The sequence below is a fragment of the Tachypleus tridentatus genome, chromosome 4, assembly GCF_004210375.1.
Source record: "Tachypleus tridentatus isolate NWPU-2018 chromosome 4, ASM421037v1, whole genome shotgun sequence".
Taxonomy (NCBI): domain Eukaryota; kingdom Metazoa; phylum Arthropoda; class Merostomata; order Xiphosura; family Limulidae; genus Tachypleus; species Tachypleus tridentatus.
In genome coordinates, this window is record NC_134828.1 from 75979940 (window position 1) to 76004276 (window position 24337).

The following is a 24337-nucleotide window of genomic DNA, read 5'->3' on the forward strand; positions in this document are numbered from 1 at the left end:
ATGCTCTAAAAGCAATGCATGTATATCATACCTAGAACATATATAATTGTTCATAGTACACTCTGCCCACAATGTTTTGGTCTCCAGTTCTTTTTAGCTGAACCTATTGTCTTCAGGATGCTTCTGTATCTATCTCACCACCTAAATGAGAGATATTCCAGAGCATTACTTGTATTTTATGATCATTGATATAGTACTGTTGTTTAATACTGAACCACTTATAGGTGCAGAGATAAAACTCACGAGTTATTTTGAAATACTTACACTTTAGTTAGTTCACCAGAAATCACAGATCAGATCCTGCTATTAACACTTTGTGACAATATTTGGTAGATATCAGGTATAATATTGCACTATTATGACTTCAGAGCAAGTGATAGTTTAGTAGTGGGTTGTAGTCTGTTGACTCTTGTCCTCAGGTAGTATTACAAGATGCCACAGATGGATTAAATTAGGGCTTTGGACTGGTAAATTTAGATTTGCATTGTGTTGTCTTTGAACCAATTCCTAATAGACACGGTAGTATGGTAATGCTGGTACATATATAGACCCTCACCATAGTATGCAATATGCACCAAGCTGAAACATCTTCTAAAGTATCAGTATATGATGGAATGTTAATCATTTCATTCACTACAACTAAAACACAAAGTCACACTCATTCAGTGGTTCCATAAAATGTGTATCGTGATTTGATATTTCAGAGGATGTATTTTCATTGTTCAGTATTCAAATATTATGTTTTAGGCATTTGCTTAAAAGGTACATCGGCTTTTATCAATGTATATATATTTTTAAGATACCTAACACTTTTATAAAAGGAAGTAATCTATTTTTCAAGTTTTTGCATTATGATTCAGTTAAATTGGAGATATAATTGTTTAAAGATTACTTTCTTATCAGAGTGTATAGAAAAATACTTATATTGATTCATAAAGTTGTTTGTTTTAAAACACATTTTTATATCAGTGTGTTAATAACAGTATTGAAGATAATGTGTATTATATGCAGCACACAAGCTCTCGTACTGTTACCTTCACCTGAAGGTGCTGAAGCAGCTGAAATGAAACTGAATAATACTGTTTTCAAGAAACGACGTATAGTTGTATCCACTAAAGAAAGGGATATTGAAAGAGCTTTTGGTCAGTACTTTTCTTTTCTTAATAAAAGCTTTAGTAGTTATCAGCATAAAGACAAATATAGTGAAAATATTTTCTTAATTGACCTTTTTTTTTAATATAAATATTTTTGGCCCAAATATTCTTCAGTTAGTTGTTTGTTTGTTTTGTAATTTCACGCAAAGCTACACAAGGGCTATCTGCACAAACCATCCCTAATTTAGCAGTGTAATACTAGAGGGAAGGTGGCTAGTCATCACCACCCACTGCCACCTCTTGAGCTACTCTTTTACCAATGAATAGTGGGCTTGAGTATCACATTTTAATGCCCCCACAGCTGAAAAGGTGAGCATGTTTGGTGTGATGGGGATTTGAACCTACAATCCTCGGATTATGAGTCGAGCACCTTAACTACCTGGCCATGCCAGAACTTTTTTTTATTATTATTAAATATTTAATTATTAGGTAATATAAAAATCAATATTTTGTGCATAAGTATTTAATATTAATAAAAACTTTTGAGTTAAAGCAAGTAAAGTAATATGTCAATCACACAATACTTGCTATATCCAGTGACTAAGAGACATTTTGACAAATACTAGGGCTGTACAGGCTGGCTGGGATACAATGGTGAGATGCTTTTTTTTTATTAGCAAATCGTTTTACAACCTCTGTTTCACTGTGAACTGAATTAAGTTGATAAAATGTACTTTTTTAATCAGTTTTATTCATGTTACAACACACCACAAATACGATACAAATTATTTAACACTACATTATTTATTTTAATTAACAACATATAGAAATTGACTGTTCTTCTAATTCCTTAACTTTGATATTTATTTAAAAGTATAAATGTAGGTCCAAATATTCTCCAAAATTTGTATTTTTCAATGAGTGTTAAAAAAGAGAAGTTTGAAGTACAGTTAATTTCACATACGTGGTTATAGCTAGGGTTACAATGTAATGTGATGGTGTTTGATAATTTTCAGCATTTTCAACAAGTCAGAAGCTAAGGGAAAAACAATGATGCACTCTAGGCAAATAAGGAAGAACATTATATGCTCTTTTTGCCTAAAACAAAATAAAATGCTGTGTTTTATTGGTGAAAAAATTATGTAAAATGAATAACAGTTGACAACCCTATTCAGAACACACATTTCATGAATGTAATTCACCAATCTTTTCCTGATATTAAATTGTTATCTAAGTAAACTAATTTTGTGTGGTTCATACAAAGCATGTTAAGGGATATTATAAACAGGCCAGCATAATAACCTTACATAAACTTGACATGAATTTAATTTCATGAACAGGTTGTGCATGACCTACTGATAAACATTTCTTTCTAAATAATGACTATTATGAAAATCACTAGCATGGTTGCATACACCAAATTCACCAATTTTTTACACTAACTGTAGTATGTTAGTATAATTAAATACTTTGTTCTTAAAATTAATAACAGTATGATGTTTTTATGTAATATTTGATTTTAAACATAATTAATTCTTTTATTGCCACAATGATAGGTAGTTAACTCTGAATGCCATGTTTATGTTTAGACACACACAGAAATATATGTGATGGTGTATAATTACTTCTATATTGCTTATTATTTATCATACTAGTTGACAGCACATGATAAGAGAGCAAAAATTTTATAAAGGACAGTGTTAAATAATACACTCTTTCTTTCTTTTGTTCTTAAGTCCCTAACGATCTTATTATATGATAACAGCATGCCCTACTTTGAAAAAGGTAACTGATTAAGTGCTTCTGTCTTTAAATTCAAAGCAAGAAATTGAGAAACAAGGTAGCTCATATACACCTTGGCTAGTTTCCAGTTACCAAACAACAATTATGGTAATCACACCAGCCAATTCTAATTATTGTGGGTCAATAGAGAATAAACAAAAAGTGGAAATATTTACCTCTTTCTGGAAAAACTCCTAAAACATATGTATATTGTCATTTACCACAACAAAAATTACAATAATTGAGTCGGCCAACTTAGGTTAGAGTTGCTAATACACAAACACACATAATGGATAACCCTTACAGTAAGATATACATATACAATATTTTTTTTAGAAGTAATTGCCTGATATGTTTAAGATTATTATATTTTCAGGTTGTAAAATAATAATTTGTAACTTATTTCTTCAATTTGCAAATGGACATTCAATATTAATGATTATTTTTCATAAATTATAAAAAAATATATTGATTTCACTGTATGTGTTTCACAAAACTTTTACTTAATATCACATGTTTTTAGGGGATAAAACAAAGTTTATATATATTTGTCCCATTCATGTGCCCACAGAAGTATTAAATATACATGCACATATGGCACCACAGGTGAATGGAAAAACACATCTTATTACAAGTAGATTACCTGTTTTTTAGTATTCGTAAGATTTTAGTTTGTGTTAATGAAAGTGTAATTTACTCCTATTCCTATATCTTTTATTTGAGATCTCATAATGTGTGGAAAATATATAGACAGCAAAGTAAAACAAACTTGGAAAATTTATTTTTTTTTTTTCACATTACACTATTTATGTTATCAAATTGGTCATGCTTCTCTTCTGCATCACTGTTATCTGGCCTCCAAGGCCATGGATAGGAACATTAAAAGATGGTAAATGGCTAGAAATGCAAGATCTGATAAAAAAAGGAGAGAGAATAGCCAAAAATATTGTGGACAGAATTGTGGAAATGCCCAATTTTTATACTTTTGCAAATCCATAGTTCAGTAAATTATAGTTTTTGGTTTGTATATTGTAATATATAATTTACATGCAATACTGAGCTATCCCAAGGTAATCTATAGAAGTTTAGGAACTTTTGTATATTTTATTGATTAAACACCTAAAAACTAGATACCCTTGGATTTAGTGAGAAAAATCATTACTAAAGTTTATATCAGTTACAATATTAAATAATTTTGTATATCAGATTCTGAGTACTAGTGTAATGCTTACTTTATTGCCTCCATGTGAATAACATTTTAGAAACTATATTCCAAGAACACAGGAGATTGACTATTTTGTAAAAATTATGAAAGTTAAAAAAAATTGCCTAAATTAGTAAGTTACTTGTCTAGTGTTTCGATGTATGATTTTGGTTGCCTGCCAGTGAGGTATCAGATGTGTCTATAGATTATGATGCATACAGTACAATTTTTTTTTTCTTCTTCCTTCTTCCCAGGAAGATATAATCTATGTTATTAGAATGAATGACTTCACATAAAACAAGTTATAATACTCAAAAATGTTTGTTGGCATTTCATTATTATATAAGGATACCATCGTAAGAAAAAGAAACGATGTTAAATAAAACTGATAAATGTACTATGGAGAAGTATTTTCATGACATTGATCACAGCTGTGATGTAAAACAGTTTTCTTTCCAAATGTTAGCATATGGAATAGATTTCAGCCAGTCTGCAAGGTGGTTAAAAAATGCTCATTTTAGAACATGCCTACTAAAGTATTTTTTTACCAACATAATTGAAAATAATTTTAAAAAGTTAAGTGTATGAAACAGTTTGTGATTAATGGATGTGAACTGATTGGTTCTCACTTGATAAAAGGTTTAGAATGACTTGTGTAAAGTACAATGCTGTATTGGCATAGATTCTTCTGATGTATAACAAATGCATACATTTTCTGTTGACATTAGAAGAGTTATTACCTGTGAAAGGTTTAGTTGTGTTCGTTGTTAAAACTGATTTTGTTTGATAATAACCATGATAAAGCAAATTGTAATCATTTAGGTAAGTGGAAATTATTACTTTAAGATAATGTGCAGGGGACATTTAAAAAAAACAAAAACAATTAAACTTACAAATAATAAAAGTAATAATTCATATTTTACACCAATACACTTGATCAGATGTCCCTTCATAGTTTTTGTTTTAATATTTTACAACCCACTTTCTTCAATAAATAATAGTGATTAACAGTGTTTCTGATTTAGTAGTTAAAATGTTTTTAGACTGACAACAAAGTCATTCAACTGAACTTTTGACATTGCATGGTGGTGGTAGCTCCATTGCTAATCATTGATGTTATATAGCTACAGATGATACTTACTTAAATTTGTATGCCCTGCTCTATTAGTTCATAATTATATTTGCTATCTTAATTTTTTGCATTGTGAAAGGTTTATTTTAATATCACTTTTAACAGATTCAAGGAGAATCAGAGTTTAACAATGAACAGTAGAATGAGGGCAACAACAAGAAACATTTGACACGTGTTTACAAAAACATTTAATTCTTGAACATTGTGTAATGTACATATTCCATTTTCAGTGATATATTGAACAAGTTAAAATATTTGAACTTTAAATTTTGGTAACTAACATATTGTAAAAGGTAAATAAAATTCAGAATAAAAGCATGAAGTTTATTAAAGAATAACAAAAGGAATACGACAGTGCAAAAGTTGTAGCAATAATTACACTAGTTATTCAGAGCAGACTCCATTGTAACAACACTCATTATTTGAAGTTCATTTATAAAAGATAAACATTCTTTAATGTTCAGTATTGGATGACAGGTTTAGGTGGGTAACCCCCTACTTCTGTGTGTTTATTGCCTCCTCAAGAATGTGCTTAAGGTTCCTTCACTGTTTCATCCCTTTTACTGCAGCTGTGATATGCAGTGAGAAATATGTCCCAGCTACAGCAAAAGTGTTAAATGGAATGCTAAACAGGGAGGTATTACGTAATTGTAGTTCTGTCGTAGACTAGCTCAGCAAGTGAGAGTTCATTCAATGGCTTGGAATATGGGCAAAAAAACTTTGACATTAGTACTAGTTGTTTATCCTTTGGGGATGTATCCATTTCAAACACATTGTCATAAAAGGAAAATATGAAGGTTCATCATTTGGTCATATTTGAAATGTCAAGCAAATATGTTCAGTTTTTGACTAATTATTCAAAAGGTATTTTGTGCCCTGTGTAGCCAAAGTTATGTCTGTATTGAATGAGAATTATAAAAGTATACAATTTATTTTTTAAGTAGTAGTTTTTTTTTTTTCACATTGTAGTGACTTCAATTTGATTCTAAGTTTATGGAATTTGACTTTCAGGACTACTGGAACAGAACAATTACTCTGGAAAATAAAACAGTACATCAGTTTTTTCATTCCATGACACAGCTCATCTTTAATAACTGTATCTTACAAACTTCCCCGTTACAATGAAACCTTAAACAGTTATTGGGCACTATCACTTCATATGTATTAGTATTATTATCATCATCCTATTAGAACACATAACGACAATTTATTCTATTTAGATTCAGTTATTCTAAACTTATTTTCTGTGCAAATTTTAAAATACTGTAATAGGTACATATGAACCAATATCTTTTTTTTGCAAGATTTCTTTTAAAGATTTGAATATTTTGGATACATTTGTCTTATATTAATTTAAAATTAATGTTTGTGGAATACTAGAACTGGATGCACGTGTGTGGGTGCATTTGTGCATGCGTGTTATGGGTTACATTAGCAACGTTATGTATGCTTTCCGGTTTATGGCCTGTTTTTGTTATTTGGTAAACAAATAGAAACTTGAAGTTAGTCATAAGAGAAATATCTGTTTAGATGGTTATGGTATTTAAAATGTTACTCATTAACTTTGAAGATGTCCTTTTCACATTATATTGATACAAGTTTGAAGTATTTGTACAATTTACTATGCATTTTGAAAAATAAAAAATGGAGAATTTATATAAGAATGTTCATAGTTCCATGATTTTTCTCCTTTACTTTGCAATGCATTTGATATATTGTACTTTGTAACAAGTACAGAAAGTACAAAAGTGTTGTTCATTTTTGAGTGATATTATCATCCAAATAATTTAAGCATCATCTTATGGTGACAAACATGCTTAAAATGATAAAGCTTCAGAATACTTTGTCATTCAGTATTTAACATTGATAGAGAGAATTTATATATTATAAAATGTATATTTTTATGTTATCAGAAGAGAAATCTGAATTTACTCTCAACACTAATGTTATATTACCCTGTGTTTAAATGTATTTGAGTGTTGCTTAAACAACAAGAGAAATACTTAGTTGGTAAGGTTTAATTGTTCTGAAATTTATTAGTACAGGCTTTTATTTCTTAAAGCTGTTTAGTAGAGCTTAGCTTGTTGGAAACCATAACTCTCTCAGTGCAGTATGTTATTTTGATATCTCACAATTATCTTGGCTGATAAATGTGTCAGTAACTGTCATAGGGTACTATTTACAAGGCAGACATTAAAAAAGTTTAATTTACTGTTTTATTTATTTTTGGCCCATAGTTGAACTATTGCCTGTCTAAGAGAGACTGCAAATGCAGACTTATTTGTACAAGAGAGAACATGTTGACTTTCTTTGTCCAGAAAGAATCAAAGCCAGATTTGTTACAAGACTTAGCTGATGCAGCTCATTGGTTATGATATAATACCTACTCAAACATAACATATACTTAGCTGTGTCTTATATTGTACAGTATTATTTTATAAAAAAATGTTGAGAGATTTGAGAAATAACTTGATGCACACACTTATTTGTCTGTCTAGATAATTTTTGTGAAAAAATTGGTTTTGAACAACTCTCTTGTATCTACTTTTAGCCTAGCATGTTTTCACGATTCATTTTTCAAATTGATGAAAGAAAACATTTAAAACCTGATGGTTTTATACAAAGGACTCCATTAAAGTGTTTGTATTTTGTTTGCTACTTTGAACACGATTACAGAGAATAGTGTAATTAGTTTTAGGTAGAAGCTCCTTCAAACAATTACTTGCAGTAACACAAACCTGACTTTGTTAATAGTATAATGTGTTCAAATGAAAAACGTCAGCAACATTGTAATATTGATGGATTAATCGAAGTATAATTAATTATATACTGAACTGGAAAAAAGTTATTCTGATTAAGAAAAAAGGCAACAAAGGTAATATATGAAAAGGGCAGTGTTATAATTAGAAACTTACCTTCCCACTTTCATGAGTTCGAGTAGGAGAACCTAAACATTATTATTTTTATATATTAATCTTTGATATGTTCCACATTTTTTAGACTTATTTCCTAACTTTTTTGAACTACACAATTAGTTAAGTGGAATCACATACATTTGAAAGGAAACAGTCTAATTTGTTTAAACTTTAGAGAAATGAGACTTAAAGTACAACAGTTTGAATTAAATGAACCATTGTTTAAAGTTTAAACTATAACTTGTACATGTTTTAAGACGAGTGGTAAGTAGGAATTCAGAACTGAGGCCCTGGTTTGAAAGTACTAGAAAATGTATTTTTGTGCTGCCTTCATCTTAAAAATGGCAAATATATATAATACACATAAAGAACACATACAAATATATTAGTTTTTCTTTGCATGAAGATTTGTTAAAAGCCTATAAAAAAAAAAGATGCAACTTAAAATCTAAATCAATATGATCTTCTACCTTAGGGGTTATCAGGAAGCATTTATAGCATTTCAATTACAGTGTCCATTATGAAATACTATTACACAAGTACCATACATAGTTTTATAAAGAGAAGTAGGATAAATGAATAAGTAAACCTAGCTAGCTATAGAAATTTTAATGCCACAAAATGTACTGAATCAAGCAAATCAAAACTACAAAAACCAAGTTACTTAATATTTAAAAATTTCATCCCTACTTTAGGTTAGTCTAACAGTTAGTGATTTTCCAAAGAACAACATTTTTTAGAACTTTAATTGATGGTCTAATGGTGACTTTGTTCATTTCTTAGTTTGAACTGCAGTAACATTTGTGTATCAGTTATTACCATTTAGATCTACTTCTACAAAATTCAAGATCAAGAAACTCATCATATGAAACAAAACCATAAGAATTTGCAACTTATGAGGTTTAAGTGCTTTGTACATGCATTTCCCAATCCCTTAAACTTAGGTTATTCAAGAGATTTAGCATAAATACCAAATCATTTACATAAATGTTTTGTTTGAACTTAACTTGCTTAGCTTTGTATTATAAGTAATACAAGTTCTTATAAATCCTATGATCTTTCTAATTAAAGAGTAAGAGATTTTGCTATTTTACACTGTAGTTAAGATCAGTGACTGGTCAATAACTGGTTAAACTGCAGTGGGATGATATCTGTGTAAGCATAGTTGGATTGAAATGTATTTTTCAACCATAGCAGCTTTGGGTGGAGCATAACATAGAACATAACTCAGTGTTCATGAAGAAGTAGTCACTGTACCAGTAGTTTACTTACACTAGAGTTGAGAGTTCATTAACATTAGCCATCAAATCAGGCTCAAAACCTGATTCATGAAGTTTCCTGGTAGATGGCTGACATCCTGAGCTTATTCCTTGCCATAGATACATATTGTGGATTGAAGCTGCTCCACAGAACATTATGCATAGTCCAATGACTACACTTGTCACAATGGCTGGACTCTCATGAAAGCAGATGAATGTAAAAAGGATAATCCCTGTGAATATAGAAAATCTTAAGAAACTTTTTTCACTATTTAATTTAAAATTGCAGATACAAATTATTATAAAGCAATCTCATCTTCCATTCAACACCTACTTTTAAGAATTTCCGTTTTAAAATAATAATAAAAAAGAGTTTACTTTCCGATTACTTTTCCTTTAAATTGGGACAGATCCAATTCCAGTTACTTATCCAAAATTTTATATTATCACAAAATTATTATACTTGAAGTAAACTGTTAGCAAATAATTAAACTTCAACTTCATAAACTTTGTACAAAGCAGTTCTTAAAAATCGGAGCTTCACTCTGTCTATAAAAAAAAAAAAAAGTGTGTGTGTGTGTGTTATATATAATCAAAACAATAATACTAAAACAAATTAAAAGGAGAAATAAATGAAAGATTTAGACAAAAAATTTCAAAAGAAACAAAATGAAAAACAATTATAGGCAAGAGGATTAACATTTACTCCCACTAATCAAATATAACTAGCAGAAGATATATATAAATTCAGTAGGAAATTAAGACTTAAAGAATGTTTTTATGAAGGTTCAAATAGATAAATCCTTAGTAAAAGGTAAATTAGATCTTGATCCTCTCTTTCTAAGTCTGTGTGCGCGCTCGCGCACAAACAAATATTAAAGTAATTAAAGAGTTACGTACAGAGCAGTTTTGTACACTCAAGACTACCCTATTCCATATACGTATAAAATTGATATGGCAGATACTAGAAACTTGATACATCCAACAATCTTTATACAGAACACAAACTGCAAGAGAACTTTTCAAAACATGTTCGTTAAGGGTAATACATCTTAAAAATACAAAATCCTTTTCATTTCTCATTGTAAATTATTTAAGGTGCGAGTCAATGGCCACGCTTACCTAAGGAAATGCCCCTAATTGCAAAAAATAACAGGTTAATCCCATGACACCAAAATCATATCAGTGTATACTATAGAAACGTGGTTACAACACGTTTTGTAACAAGTAAAATATCCATTAATTGTAACGTTAAAACAATTCTCAATTATTACAATTAGAATAGCCCTATCTTTACGTGGGCATATCCTGAAGTTGTGTAGCCATTTCCTGTATTCACGATGAGGTTGTGGAGACCCGAAATCAATCGTTGTCATGGTTAGTAGCATATATTATCATTATCTAATATTAATTATTAAATTGAAAAAGCTCAAAATCAAATCCCGGCCAACATCAAGAAAGAGTCATTCTAAAGACTTTTCTGAAGACGGCAGTAGGTTAACAGCTAAAAATAGCTAGTAATTAGCGCCTAGTTATTGAAAAAGTTACTAATTAACTATTAGCCTTGGGTGGTCGTACAGCCACGACATCGATGGCATTTCTAGTTGGGAAGTTAAAGCCGAACTTGCTCCTGAAAGTAAAAAGCTCCTTTCTGGATGTTAAAGAGCAATGAACATGATTTTAAAAAGAAGTTTTAGGAAGCATACATCCTTAGTTCATTTTGTAACTTTGCTTTTAAACAAACAATCTGCATTATGTGTTGCAGGGATCAAACGCAAATTTTAGATTTAAATGGGTGGGAAATGTGCATTCGGTAATATTTATCCAGCACACTTACCTGTACAGAAAACTGGAATGGAAATAAAGAAACCTCCTATCGCTATTGTTCTTGTAAAACTTGTTCTTCTCAAATAAGAAGCTGTCCTAAAATACATTACTATTTAAACAAATATTACAAACGTAATTTCCAAAGAATAGTTAAGTGACAAACAACACAAATTACTTAGTTATATGACGTTAAATGACACACAGCATTACAAACGTTAGGTTCATATTGATGTAGTTCCATTATAATAATTTCACAGTAATTTGGCATTTATAATTACAACACCCTCATTGTACTCACTGAATTTAGTAATACATTTATACTTTATGTAGTTGTATATTGTCTTGACAATCTTAACCAAAAAAACCTAGAAACTATTGCCATTAAAATTTATATCATGAAAAAAAAAAAAAAAAAAAAAAGTAGCCAGATGACAACATTACTTGTTTACAAATCATCACGAAGTTATATATTATGCAGTTCTGGACCTTAACAGAAAAATGTTCACCCATTTTTAGTGCTATATTCAATTAAATGATAAGAATATTTCAAGATTAGAATGCGAACATTTTAGATAAAGAACTAACATTAGTTTTACTATTTTGATCAACAAATACATCGTAAGCTAAAATTATTGCTACTGTGAAAGTAGACTTTCTAAATATTAATTACTACTACTACTACTACTCACAATTAGTTCTATATTTTCTCTATTTACGAAACAAAATATGAGAAACATTCAAGTTCCTTGCTGATGGTATCATAAATCAATCACCTTCAATAGAAAAAATTTTGCAAGAATGATTTCACGTAATAAAATTTTAAAATTTGGATCAAACGACGAGTCAACAGTTGTACATTTTCCAATTTAAAAAAAAATGTGCACCCAACATTTTAAATTTGTTTAAGGAATAATTAAATGTCAGTCGTATAAAATTAACCCAAGTAACCGCGCTTCTTGAACTGAAATGTATGTGTATTAGTTATCAACAGGTTCCTCGAGTATCATGAATTAATGTAAAACTAGCTTGTAAACCATGTAAATGCTCCTGTCTGAAAGTCAAGAAGAAACGCTTTACGTTGCTGCAAAGAGTTGCGAGTTGGTTTTAATAAAAGCCTGACGTCTGATAACTCGTGGCAGGTTTTATGTCAAGTATACTTGAACGTTTACGCTCGTAAACACGTTTATCACGGCATTTTGTTTTTAATTATTCTTTCTCAGTTTGTGCCAGAATAATTTACGCTGGTATAAAATGATTTTGAGTATGTTTAGATAAAGACAAACGGCAAGGTGAATGCAACCGCGAGGAAATAAGTACACTAAACTAGTTATTTCAAGAAGCATTTAAAAAGACACGAATATCAAATATGATGACAAACAAAAAAGATGATTTTTAAAACGGGAACAAGGTTGTCGAATGTAGGATTCACTGAGGCATTTCGAAATCCTGATACGCTTCTATGCCTATTACCGAAGTCTTTTGTTCTTGGGACGGGAAGATGGGAGGCGTTTGGTTGGTTCGTGACCGCTTAAGTAAACAATTAATGCAGGTTACGCGCAGACCGTCGAATAAAACAAAAAACAAACATTCTGCCTGTACCTTTGTACTGCAGATTATCAGTAATTGAAATCCAAACAAAGTTTTTATTAAACATCATTAATATGTAGTTTAGTTACTATTACTAGCTTAACGTTTGATTGGAATTTATACTTGATATTAACGTATAAATTGAATTTCAAAGGTTGCGCTCCGATAAGCTGTGTCATCTTCCTGCAGCAGACGAAAATACTATATGTACTGTATGGCTTTTGATGTTATACGAAATAAAGAAGCAAGTTCTATAATTTTAAAATCGCGCTACATTTAAAATTGTAGGGCTAAAAAAAGTGATTTTTAAGTAACAGTAAAACAAGCCAGGATTTAAAAAAAACATTCTACACGCATTTAATAGTAGTGGAGTGCTGAAGAGAATACCGTTACTATTATTTAAGTTTTTTTGTTTTGTTTTTCACATTAGAGCATGTTAAAAAAACTATCATTGCAACAAATATAAAAAAAAAATTGTGCCTTGTATAAAGAAAGTTAATCAGTTTTTTTAACAGGTTGGTCATTTCTGATTTTGTTTTACTATATAATCAAACAATGAAGACAAAAAAGAAAGATGACCATTAAGGGTGTTATACCTTTCATACCTGTCTGCTTCTGAAGAAGTCTTGAGCAACTTGATGGTAAACAAAAATTGAAGACAACAGATGAATACACAGCATACGTTCAGGGAAATCGTCAGTGTGCTTAGGGCTACAGATACTTGATAAACAAGTATATACTCATTTGTTCTGATCACACCATCTAGAAAATCATAAGTGAACGAGCCAAGTTTGTCCAAGAATAAAGTAGCCAAGAAGGACATAAGTAAGGATAACAGGCATACCAATGCTAACGACGCTAACGTTTGGTAAGTTCCTTTTTCCTGAAGAGGAATGGTTGGCTTAGGTAGAGGCTTTGAAGAGAAAAACAGTTGCGATACAGGTTGTATACTACCTTGAAACAAGTTAAACAGTGGTTTTTCAGGCCCACTGTCGCCATTAATAAAGTCTGTGGGTGAAAGTCCGATTACACTTGGCTTGGAACCACTCAGTGACTTCAGGTTGAGATTTGACCTTGGCGATACTCCTCCATTCATCTTACAACTTGAGGAAGTTGGAGTAGTGGACGCATCGACGCTAAGAGAAGTCGACATCACTGTTACACGAGTCAAACCTCTTCAGATTATACTGGTCAAGCTCTGAGAAAGTGGCTGTAGTAATGTATATTTATATAGCTTGATGTGAAAAATCAACATAAAATATTAAACAAACTTGCATATTTTTTCATTGTCCTTATAATAAATAAACAATTTCCCTAGATGAGTATTCTAAATCGCAGTACAAATTGTAAATTTCAATATTTACGGATACATCAATTTAATGTTTGACAATTCAATATATACAATACTGTGAAAAATTGCCCAGTTTTTTGTTCGAAATGAAAGAACTCTACAACTCGGGAAGATTTTATTCAGCTGAAGTTAAGGCGCTCGACCCGTAATCTGAGGATCGCGGGTTCGCATCCCTGTCGTACAAAATATGCTCGCCCTTGCAGTCGTGGGGACGTTATAATGTGACAGTAAATCCCACTATTCGTTGGTAAGAGTATCCCAAGAGTTGGCGGTGGGTGGTGATGACTAGCTGCCTTCCCTCTAGTCTTACACTGCTAAATTAGGGACGGTTGGCGCAGATTGCCCTCGTGTAGCTTTGCGAAAAATTCAAAAACAAAGCAAACAGCTGAAGTTTATTTCGTGATAATTTTTCGCTCTGCATTTCCTGATCAATTAATACAAGATAAAACTTCCTTCATCTTTAGGTTATTACTGAACAAAAAGTTAAAACCTTTAACACGCAGCTTTGTTTATTTTCATCAATAATTAACGATAAATGACAAAAAAATCGCTTTTTCGTTATGCCAATCAATAGGTAGCAAAAAAGCAACGCCTGAGTTGGATATAGCGATATTTATTATAATTAAATTATGAATACTTACTCCATATCGCACGAAACTGAAAAATAGTACGCAAGTTCAACCACAAGTAGCGCTACGCGCAACTTAGTTTTCCGAAACGCCTGTCAACAATGTTTTACACAATCTCATATCAAGATTAAATTATATTCAGTAAGAAAATACATAACCGCTTACATAGCCAGACATCGGGTCGATTGTGGGAGACCTGATGATTCTCACGACGTTAAAAGTTTCCACATCTCTCGTGTTGGTGAAGGATGTCATTCAAGCCTGGTGTCAAGAAGACGCACACAGAGTGGGCAATACAATAACCAGAAATGATGTCACGTATTCAGGCGATGAAAACTTCCTAATAACAAGCGTTTTATTCTTTTCCTATCTCCATGACATTTCTCCTGTTCAACACGTAGCTCTCGAAGCTGTTGTTAATGGAACATTCACACCAGGACATGATCTAAAAAAAAAAAGAAAGAAACAAAAAACATTATGTGGATCGGTTATATGACTCCCTCAGTATGTGGAACACGTGATAACCAGCTAGAGAAAGCTTACAGTATCCATGTTTGAATTACCACAAAACAACAACAACAAAAGGCACACTAACTCCAGACTTGTAAATAAACAAGATCCAGTTTCTATTAGGGTAAATAACTAGAATATGATAAGAGCGACACATTTTGTGCAACTTTTACGAGTCTCCGGTAAAACACGCCATGTCCTGAGCAACTTGTACAAGCTTCGTGGTACAACATATGCCCCGTATTTTGTGGAATTTATTAAAGTTTCCAACTGTAACAGATGACATTTTGCGATGTATTTAGAATTTATAGTGCAACACATGGCGTTTTATGTAATTTAAGAATATGATAGAAGACATCACATATTTTATTATTTATTACATGCTCGTTACTTATATCACCAGACTCAATATTCGCCAAACACAAACTAATTTTGCGATTTTCAAAACCTGTATAACTATTTTCTGCAATTTTCTATTGCAATCTAGTATCAATTTAAAGCAAAGTTTCCAAACTTTAGGCGTCTGTAAATCACTTTGAGACTTCAGCTTTATTGAGGTACCACCAGGTGGATAATCAGCGATGTCCGACTGATTTCCGAGGGATTGGGGATAGTCACAAAATAATGTAAAAATATACATTGTGCAAATAAAAATGCACAGAAGCTTATAAAATATATTAGTAGTCCATTAAACGTAACTAGAAAGTAATCATTACATTAAAATCTACGTATGTACCTTGAAATAAACAAGTTGCTTGTGATCAGACAGAAGGATGGTGATATGGGCGAGATTAAGATTAAGATGTGGCTTCATGTCAATAAAGATGATTTCAGACTCAGGGACACAACTTTTTAAATTAGGTACCTTCGTTTATTTCAACCCCTGCCGAGCACCACCGGTGGCACATGTACCACACTGAGAAAGATTGTTTTATAGAGTCAATGAACTAGAAAACAAACGCTTAACTCGAGAAATATCTTACGTCAGTCAAATTCATTACCTTCTGTCTTACCATTAAGCTTCTTCGAATAGATGGTAGCCTTGAATATTGTATATGAAAACTACCAGCGACCTCAACATAATCTAGTTGTACAATAAGTATTAAATATATTAGCCCCCTCACTAATCCGCGGGCGTTCAAGAATTTTCTCAGAAGCACAAAGTACACGAATGTACGCTAAGCCTCACCAATACGTTAAACAATTTCTGGCTGGGAAAATATTTAGCCGAAAAATATGTATTAGCTACAAGTTCAGCTATGATTAACATAAAATTATGCAACATAAGGTTGTGTTGACCTAAAACGTATGATACAAAAATTCTTTTGAAAACGTACAATCAACTTAAGAAATAGATGAATAATTCATACTCGTGCTATCCACTCGATAATTATTTATATTATTTTATTAAATATATTAAGGAAGAAAAGTATGTTGCATTTTTATTTCTTTTTACCAGCAATGTTCATTTCCTTTATTCCCGATTTTAGAGTTCAAAAGTCGGGTATTAGGAACGTACTGACCTGCTGTTCGTTTTTATTTACATCAATCAAAACATGGCTTAACACAAACATACCTCGTGACGACTTACACTGATATACTTGGAATTTCTACCTTTGTTTTTATTTTGCAGAAGTCAACAGTTAAACAAATTGCAGACTAGGGGTTTTAACGTATTTTCTTATATTTTTACTAATCCAGTGGAGAATGTACAAAATGACATCTTACGACAAAGACTACAATCGTACGGTATGAAACAGCAAGAACTGAAACTAAACACAATGTCCATATATAAACGTCACAAGGATTTACTAATATTAATTTGATTCGCACAGTGCACGAGATACTATGTACCATGTTTTATATTCGCCATTCTTAAAGTTTGTTATTGTGTTGTGACAATTTATTTACACAGAAACCAGTTTTATAACTTTAAAAGGCCACAATTTAGTGTGCTCCAACACATCTTTCTCACGTAGAAGTCGATACTGTTAGGGGTTCCTCCGTCTGAAGTATACATAATGTAGTTCATGCGTCTTTCATTACCCCGATACACACATCTATCCAAAAATGGATAAATATATTGTTTGTTTTAATTAAGTGTTTGAAGTGCATTGTCCTTTAAACATTTATAATGTTTAACGTTAATAATGCGGTACATGAAATAAAACAGCAACGTTTCAGTATGTTGTATTGAGAAAAGAAATAATGCTTTACATAATTAACCTAGCTGGAAAATGAAATAAACAGCAACGTTCGGTACCTCCTGGTAAAACAATTAGTAATTTAGATAATCGATATGGAACTTGAAATAAAAGTATTTTTTAAAAGGTATCGATTTGTAATAACATTAAACAATCGTTGGAGTATTATATTCACTTAGAACATGATCAATATGGTGAATAAAATATTTCAGAACTTCTCGTAGAAAGTGATGTAGACATAATTACCATTCTACAAATGACCAAGATACTAGTACATAGTATTTCATTATATCTATTTGAGATACATTCTTCACTAAATAATACTGTTTCGAAATGTTATCGTGGGCCCAAGGTTGTGAACTTTAACAACTAAATAAATAGTTTGTTTTTGAATTTCGCACAAAGCTACTCGAGGGCTATCTGCGCTGGCCGTCCCTAATTTAGCAGTGTAAGACAAGAGTGAAAGCAGCTAGTCGTCACCACCCACCGCCAACTCTTGGGCTCCTCTTACTAAGGAATAGTGGGATTGACCGTCACATTAAATACGCCTCCACGGCTGAAAAGGCGAGAATGTTTGGTATGACGGGGATTCGAACCCGCGACCCTCAGATTATGAGTCGAACGCCTTAATCCACCTGGCCATGCCGAACCCAATTGCAAACTTTATAAATAGAATACACGAATTCTGCCACTGTTGATCTAACAAGAAGTAAGAATTCCAAAATATCAACGCAGAACAAAAGAAATTATGAATGTAAAAACCGACGAGATTAAAACAAAGCATATTTTGAAGATAGATAAAAATTTCATACGAACTTGTCACTGAAATAATGTATAAAAACTGTATGTCTACTCTTAAAGGAGGTCGACGTCCGAGAGGAATGTGGTAAGACGAAAGTTTCCGGTCCCTGCAGAGAACCGTACGTAATACGACTTTGTATTCGTCTTCACGTTCATATAACTACTAGGCAAGACAAGAATATCCTTATGATGTAAACTTCGTTATATATATACATATATTGCATACACACGTTCATATAACTCAAACATTACATTATTCTCAAAACGTGATTATACATACAGAAGATTAATAAAACTTTCATTTGAAATATTCGCTTCTAAACTTGTTTAATATACATAACTGTCAGAAATATGTAATTTAATTGCAAGTTCCTTATCAGTATCAGTTTAGTAATTGGTTATTTCTCTTCAGTCCCTGCATGGTCTTCAAGAACTCGAGAAAGTTCAATCTAGTGAAATAGGTTAGTTTTTTAATTTCGCGCAAAGCTAAATAAGGGCCATCTGCGCTAGCTATCCCAAATTTAGCAGTGCAAGACTAAAGGGAAGGCAGCTAGTCAACACCACCCACCGCCAACTCTTGGGCTACTATTTGTTCAACGAATAGTGGGATTGACCGTCACATTATAACACCCCCACGGCTGAAGGGGCAAGCATGTTTGGTGCAACTGGAATTGGAACCCGCGACCCTCAGAATGAATATAGGGTTGTCTTCTTGAAGTGCAAAAGAAAGATTCAGCGAACAAAACAAGCACATTATGCTAAAAATTGAATACTACGATAAGTAACTATAACGAGTATTGATGTTATGATCAGACATTTATATTAGAAAACAATCAAATATTGAGCAACCATTTCAATTGAATGTTGTCTCGCCAGACTCTCGCAACAGAATACAATGAAGTGCGTTTTATACTGTTGCAAATAAAGAAAGGAAAAATTGTAAGCATAACATTGACAAATATTATAAGGATATCTATAATATTTGTAAAGTTTTTATATACGGATGTATGGACCGGATTCTTCACAGATGTCTGATTTGTTGGCGATACATTTCAACCAGCAACACTGTCTACATGTTTTAAAATAAGTCAAATGTATATACAAATGTCAGTCCATACAGACTGGTTCAGTTATTTTATAACACGATTTTAGAAGGCTGATTTGTCTTCTATACTTTGTTATTACAATAAAATCTGTGATAATTCATTTTATAAGTCGTCACTGTATGCTCTTATGGCTAAACTCGCAGTTACGCAGTCCATATCTAATCACACATTCTGCCTAACAATAATACATTTTTACGCGTATTTATATACTATCCGAGGCCTAGAACTTTCTATGCACTAGATGGACAAGAAAATTAACTAAATTATTTTTGCGATATTTGGAAATTGTTTTTCCCATGACCTGCACGTCGCGCTTGTACTTTTTTGTTACGTCTCCGATTTTACGTGATGTGCAGGTGTTTCGGACATTGTATTAAATGAGTTATTTTTTGTGAACTGCCACCTATCAGATTTGAACATGGATTCAAAAGATAATAGGAAGAATTGTAACTATTATTGAAAGCTTATTAGTGAACAAGTTTGTTACAAAAATTTTAGTAATAAAGAACGCATCGTCAGAAATGGTAGACTGATGCCAGCTCTAAGCCTAACCGGAAGAACAAAGCAGTGCGTTGGAAAATTTAATGTAAACTCATATTACAGAACATGCTGGTTAACTGCTTGTCCCAACTTACAGAAGCTTTTCTGATGGCCGTGTTTATTATTTAACAGTGAATTTGGGACATGGAACTCAAGCAGATTTGATGATTTAAGTAATATGCATAAGACAATTAAAAGCCATGAAAATTCCTTCAGTCATATATTTAACTCTAGGCCTAGCTAGATTTGGAAAAAAAATCACCGATTGAATTCCAACTAAATATCAAACAAAGTAAATGTGCAAACGTACAATGAAGAGAAAAGAAATAAACATTTTAAAAATGTTAATCGACGTAGCATGCTACTTAGATGAACAACAATTATCACTTAGAGGTCATGATGAATAGTCTGTTGATCAAGGTAACTGTGGAACTGGTAAATATTTGCAAGAATTATGATCCATTATTGAAATCCCATTTATAGAAATAGTATTTTTTCTGGCCTATCAAATAGAACTCGGAATAACCTGGAAATAAGGACTGAGTTTGTAGAAAGCTGTAATAAATTTATTTAATCAAAAGGGGCATCATCTCATGCCTCTGATGTATAACTGATATCTGGTTTAATTTAAGAACGGCCTGGCATGGCCAGGTGGTTAAGGCGTTCGTCTCATAATCTGAGAGTCACGGGTTTGAATCCCCGTCACACCAAACATGCTTGCCCTTTCAGTTGTGAGGACGTTATAATTCGAGGGTCAATCCCACTATTTGTTGGTAAAAGTAGCCCAAGAGTTGGCGGTGGGTGGTGATGACTAGTTGCCTTCCCTCTAGGCTCACACTGCTAAATTAGGGATGACTAGCGCAGATAGCCCTCGAGTAGCTTTGCGTGAAATTCAAAAAACAAACTTTTGTTACTTTAAGGAAAAAAAAAAAAAAGAGTTTATGATACGACCCATAGATTCATCAACAGAGTTCGTTCACTGATCTTTTAGTATCTTTGAAATGGTGGCGTGAATGTTAACATAATTACTACATTGGACATATGCATTTTTAGTGACTTTTATCGGACTGTGTAATATGACTGTCGTATTATAAAAAATATTGTACTTAAAAACTAATTCTATTAACAGTTAAATTACTACCATTTATTAGAAGTGCCATCTGAGCATATAGTTGTCTAAACTGTTTGTTTCACGTATAACTAAGCAAAGATAAAATATTGGACGTTTGATGTAACAATTTCCCTAATATCCATAGAGCATTTCCAAGAAATAAAATGTGGAATTCTGATGAACTATGTATATGTCCATTAAAAAGAAAGGTTTTCTTTGGAACGGAAGCTAATTGCAACAAATACAATGGAAATATTAATCTCGAGATGTATTTGAAGCCCCATTTTACCCTCATGACCAGACATAGCAATAGGCTGCGAAAGAGAAGCTAAAGATAAGTCATTTACTATAACAGATCGGCACGTTTGTTGCCCAAACCATTCTTCTGGTGTCATAGTTTGCCCATTGAATTTCGTGCCAAAGGTACTCGAGAGCTATCTGCACCAGCCGTCCTTAGTTAAATAAGAGAGTAAGGAAAAGGCAGCTGGTCAACATCGCCAACGTTTGAGCTACTCTCCAAAAACGAATAATGGGATTGACCGTCACTTTATAATGTTCCACGGCTTAAAGGACGACCACGTTCGATAACACAATTTGAAATCGCGAAATGAAATTGCTAGTCAAGTACTCTGATTACCAAGCCCTGAAATACAAGCTATATGTGACTCCCTTTTGTTGTACAAATTATTTACGGAGTTTGGGTATAGTATAGAATATGTATTAAAATTGCTGGCTTTTGATTTTTATCTTTTAATTTTGCTGATTACATAGTGATTGAAGTTCACATTTCCCAATTGGAGTTTTCTTCATGTTCCATTAGATGTCAAAGGAGTTCAGTTAAATACAAGGTAAATGAACTGGAAGATTGTTATATGTCACTTGGAAATCAATGTATTTGAGAGTATTTTTAGAAAGTATTTACGTGTTATACAGTAAGACTCCGCTGAAAGCTGATTCGTTCAAGAGCTCTCATATCCTTCAGAGCTTTTTTTTTTCACGAGAGGGAAAAACATTTACGAACATCTAACTCTCTGAACACTACTTTTTCGTACTTATGGTAGAAGTGCACGAAATCATTTTTTTTAATTTAATAAAATAATGCAACAAAGAACATAAGATAACAAGCAAAAAGCAGACAATGTCCAGTAACTATTACAGCTTCTCTGGTGCTCTTGTCACGCGATATGAACCTTAAAACTCATCCATCTACACAGTATCGTCCCCGGGGAATTTTCTTAGGAAGCGATCTGCAAATCTCTGTACAGAAGACGTCGTATAACACGTTTGATAGACAAACCTTGCCTCTCTATTGGTCATAATTAACATTCTTAAAGTAAGAGAACTACTTGTTTTGACAAATCTTTAAAGAGGATGCGACAAATGAGCGTGGCAGGAGGGTTCCGATGTTTCCGTTTGATGACTCTACAACCAAATAAGTTTAAAGGCTAATAAAAGTTTTTTTCAGTGATGACGATATTATAGTAAACTTACCAGTACCTAAATAAAGCACTTATAAATCAGTCACAGGTAAGAAACAAAACCTTCAGTACCATATTTCTATAAGTAACGTTAAAATGACCATGTTTAAAATCGATTCGTTTGGAGCTTTGTTCTCAGGAAGTGTTCCTGAGCGTTAAAAGGGGTATTACTGTATTGACTTGGCAAACTGCAACATAGGTGTTCACTACAACCGAAACGTAACATGCGTATAGCAAAGTGAATTAATTTAATAGGCATTTGGAGTCTCGTGAAGTGAGGAACCTATACCCCGTTTTTCTTTCTACCCATGCCTTCGTTACTCCTAACTATAGCAGCAATGGTTGGAGAAGTCTGTACGACTATACGACCATCTGGTTTGAGTTTATCAATATGCTGTTTTATATGTTTCAAATAACTCTTGTAAAAAGAAAAACTTTACGTCTTCATTGCTTTTAAATTCGCATAACACTCTTCCTCTTGTTTTCAACAAATGCTTCGAGACCCCCGGGTTATAATACTTTAAGAGCAAAATTACCCTACATTTTCCTGATTTTCATAATAACTGGATGTTCTTGGACGAAATATGCACTACACTTAGGATGATTTATTGTAAGCGTAATGAAAGAAACAAGATACTATGTGAAGTTTAAATAAATCAAACACTTCACTTACTGAAGAAATTAAACGATGGTTGATCGTTCTGGTAGTTAGACCATTGCGTTATTGTCTTTTTTGTTGTTGAATTTCGCGCAAAGCTACTCGAAGGCTATCTGCGCTAGCCGTCCCTAATTTAGCAGTGTAAGACTAGAGCGAAGGCAGCTAGTAATTACCACTCACCGCCAACTCTTGGGCTACTTTTACCAACAAATAGTGGGATTGACCCTCACATTATAACGTCCTCACAACCGAAAGGGCAAGCATGTTTGGTGTGACGGGGATTCGAACCCGTGACCCTCAGATTATGAGACGAGCGCCTTAACCCACCTGGCTATGCTGGGCCTAATTGTTTTTACAGGTGAGCGAAAGTTAAATGAATCAATACAAATGCATTTAAATTCGAAACAAATAAAATAAACCGTACTTACCAAATGTTAAGTTGAAATATACCTGATGGTAAATTGGAAATGGTTTGGTTAACTACAAAAAGAAAGATGCACACACGAATAGCAGTGGAACTAGAAGTTATGAAGAAAGATGCACACACGAATAGCAGTGGAACTAGAAGTTATGAAGAAAGATAATAAAGACGAAACTTCAGAGGTCCGTCTATTCCAAGCCAGAAATTAATATGGTTGAAAACGCCAAAAATGGGTTAACAGTTCATCTCTGTATTTGGACCAACCAATCAGGAAACTGATTTTTCTCTATGTGACATTCACAAAAGACCCATATGCACAAATGATAAGTAAAGTAGGCCAAAAGTATCCCACGAAACAATATAGTTTCCGTAACCAAGTCGTGCTACAGAAAGTAACATCTAGGGCTGATTTGGCACATGCCCTTCACTAGATTTAGTATGTTCCAAGTATGAACTCAGAAAATGTTTAAAATCTGGGGAATACACGTCTAACTTTAGACATGTGGTAATTACAAACCACAAAAAATACTTAAATGGTTGTAAAATGATAAATATTTTGTAGTAATTTTTTCCCCGAGGACAAATGCGCATGATTTATTTTTTCTGTTGTGTTTTCGAGAATGAAGTTTTACTCGTGTCTGCATCATTACTTCAAATTTACCAACTTTAATATAACAGCTACGGATTACAGCAAGTAAATACGAAACTATATTGACATGAACAAAAAG

At 32.5% G+C, this 24337-nt stretch overlaps 2 protein-coding genes across 11 annotated transcripts in view; one reads left to right on the top strand and one right to left on the bottom strand.

Moving 5' to 3' along the window:
* The window catches only part of LOC143249473 (uncharacterized), a 71645-nt gene extending 64817 nt beyond the window's left edge, over window positions 1–6828 (top strand). For all 3 annotated transcript variants that reach the window (XM_076499386.1, XM_076499388.1, XM_076499385.1), the window contains exons 5-6: window positions 1012–1142; window positions 6224–6828. In XM_076499386.1, the coding sequence (XP_076355501.1) occupies window positions 1012–1142; window positions 6224–6258 (166 nt within the window). In that variant the 3' untranslated portion in view covers window positions 6259–6828. The remainder of the gene's footprint in view (window positions 1–1011; window positions 1143–6223) is intronic.
* LOC143249472 (uncharacterized) overlaps window positions 1–24337 on the bottom strand; it is a 25827-nt gene continuing 1490 nt past the window's right edge. For 2 of the 8 annotated variants that reach the window (XM_076499376.1, XM_076499378.1), the window contains exons 2-6: window positions 14946–15225; window positions 13397–14010; window positions 11224–11309; window positions 9400–9619; window positions 3665–3788 (exon numbers count right to left, since the gene is read on the bottom strand). In XM_076499376.1, coding sequence (XP_076355491.1) covers window positions 3683–3788; window positions 9400–9619; window positions 11224–11309; window positions 13397–13953 — 969 coding nt within the window. In that variant the 5' untranslated portion in view covers window positions 13954–14010; window positions 14946–15225 and the 3' untranslated portion in view covers window positions 3665–3682. Of the gene's footprint in view, window positions 142–3664; window positions 3789–5387; window positions 6248–7652; window positions 8160–8421; window positions 9620–11223; window positions 11310–13396; window positions 14011–14945; window positions 15226–23616; window positions 24134–24337 lie in introns of those variants that run through there. The other 6 variants (XM_076499379.1, XM_076499383.1, XM_076499380.1 and 3 more) reach the window with 6 other exon arrangements.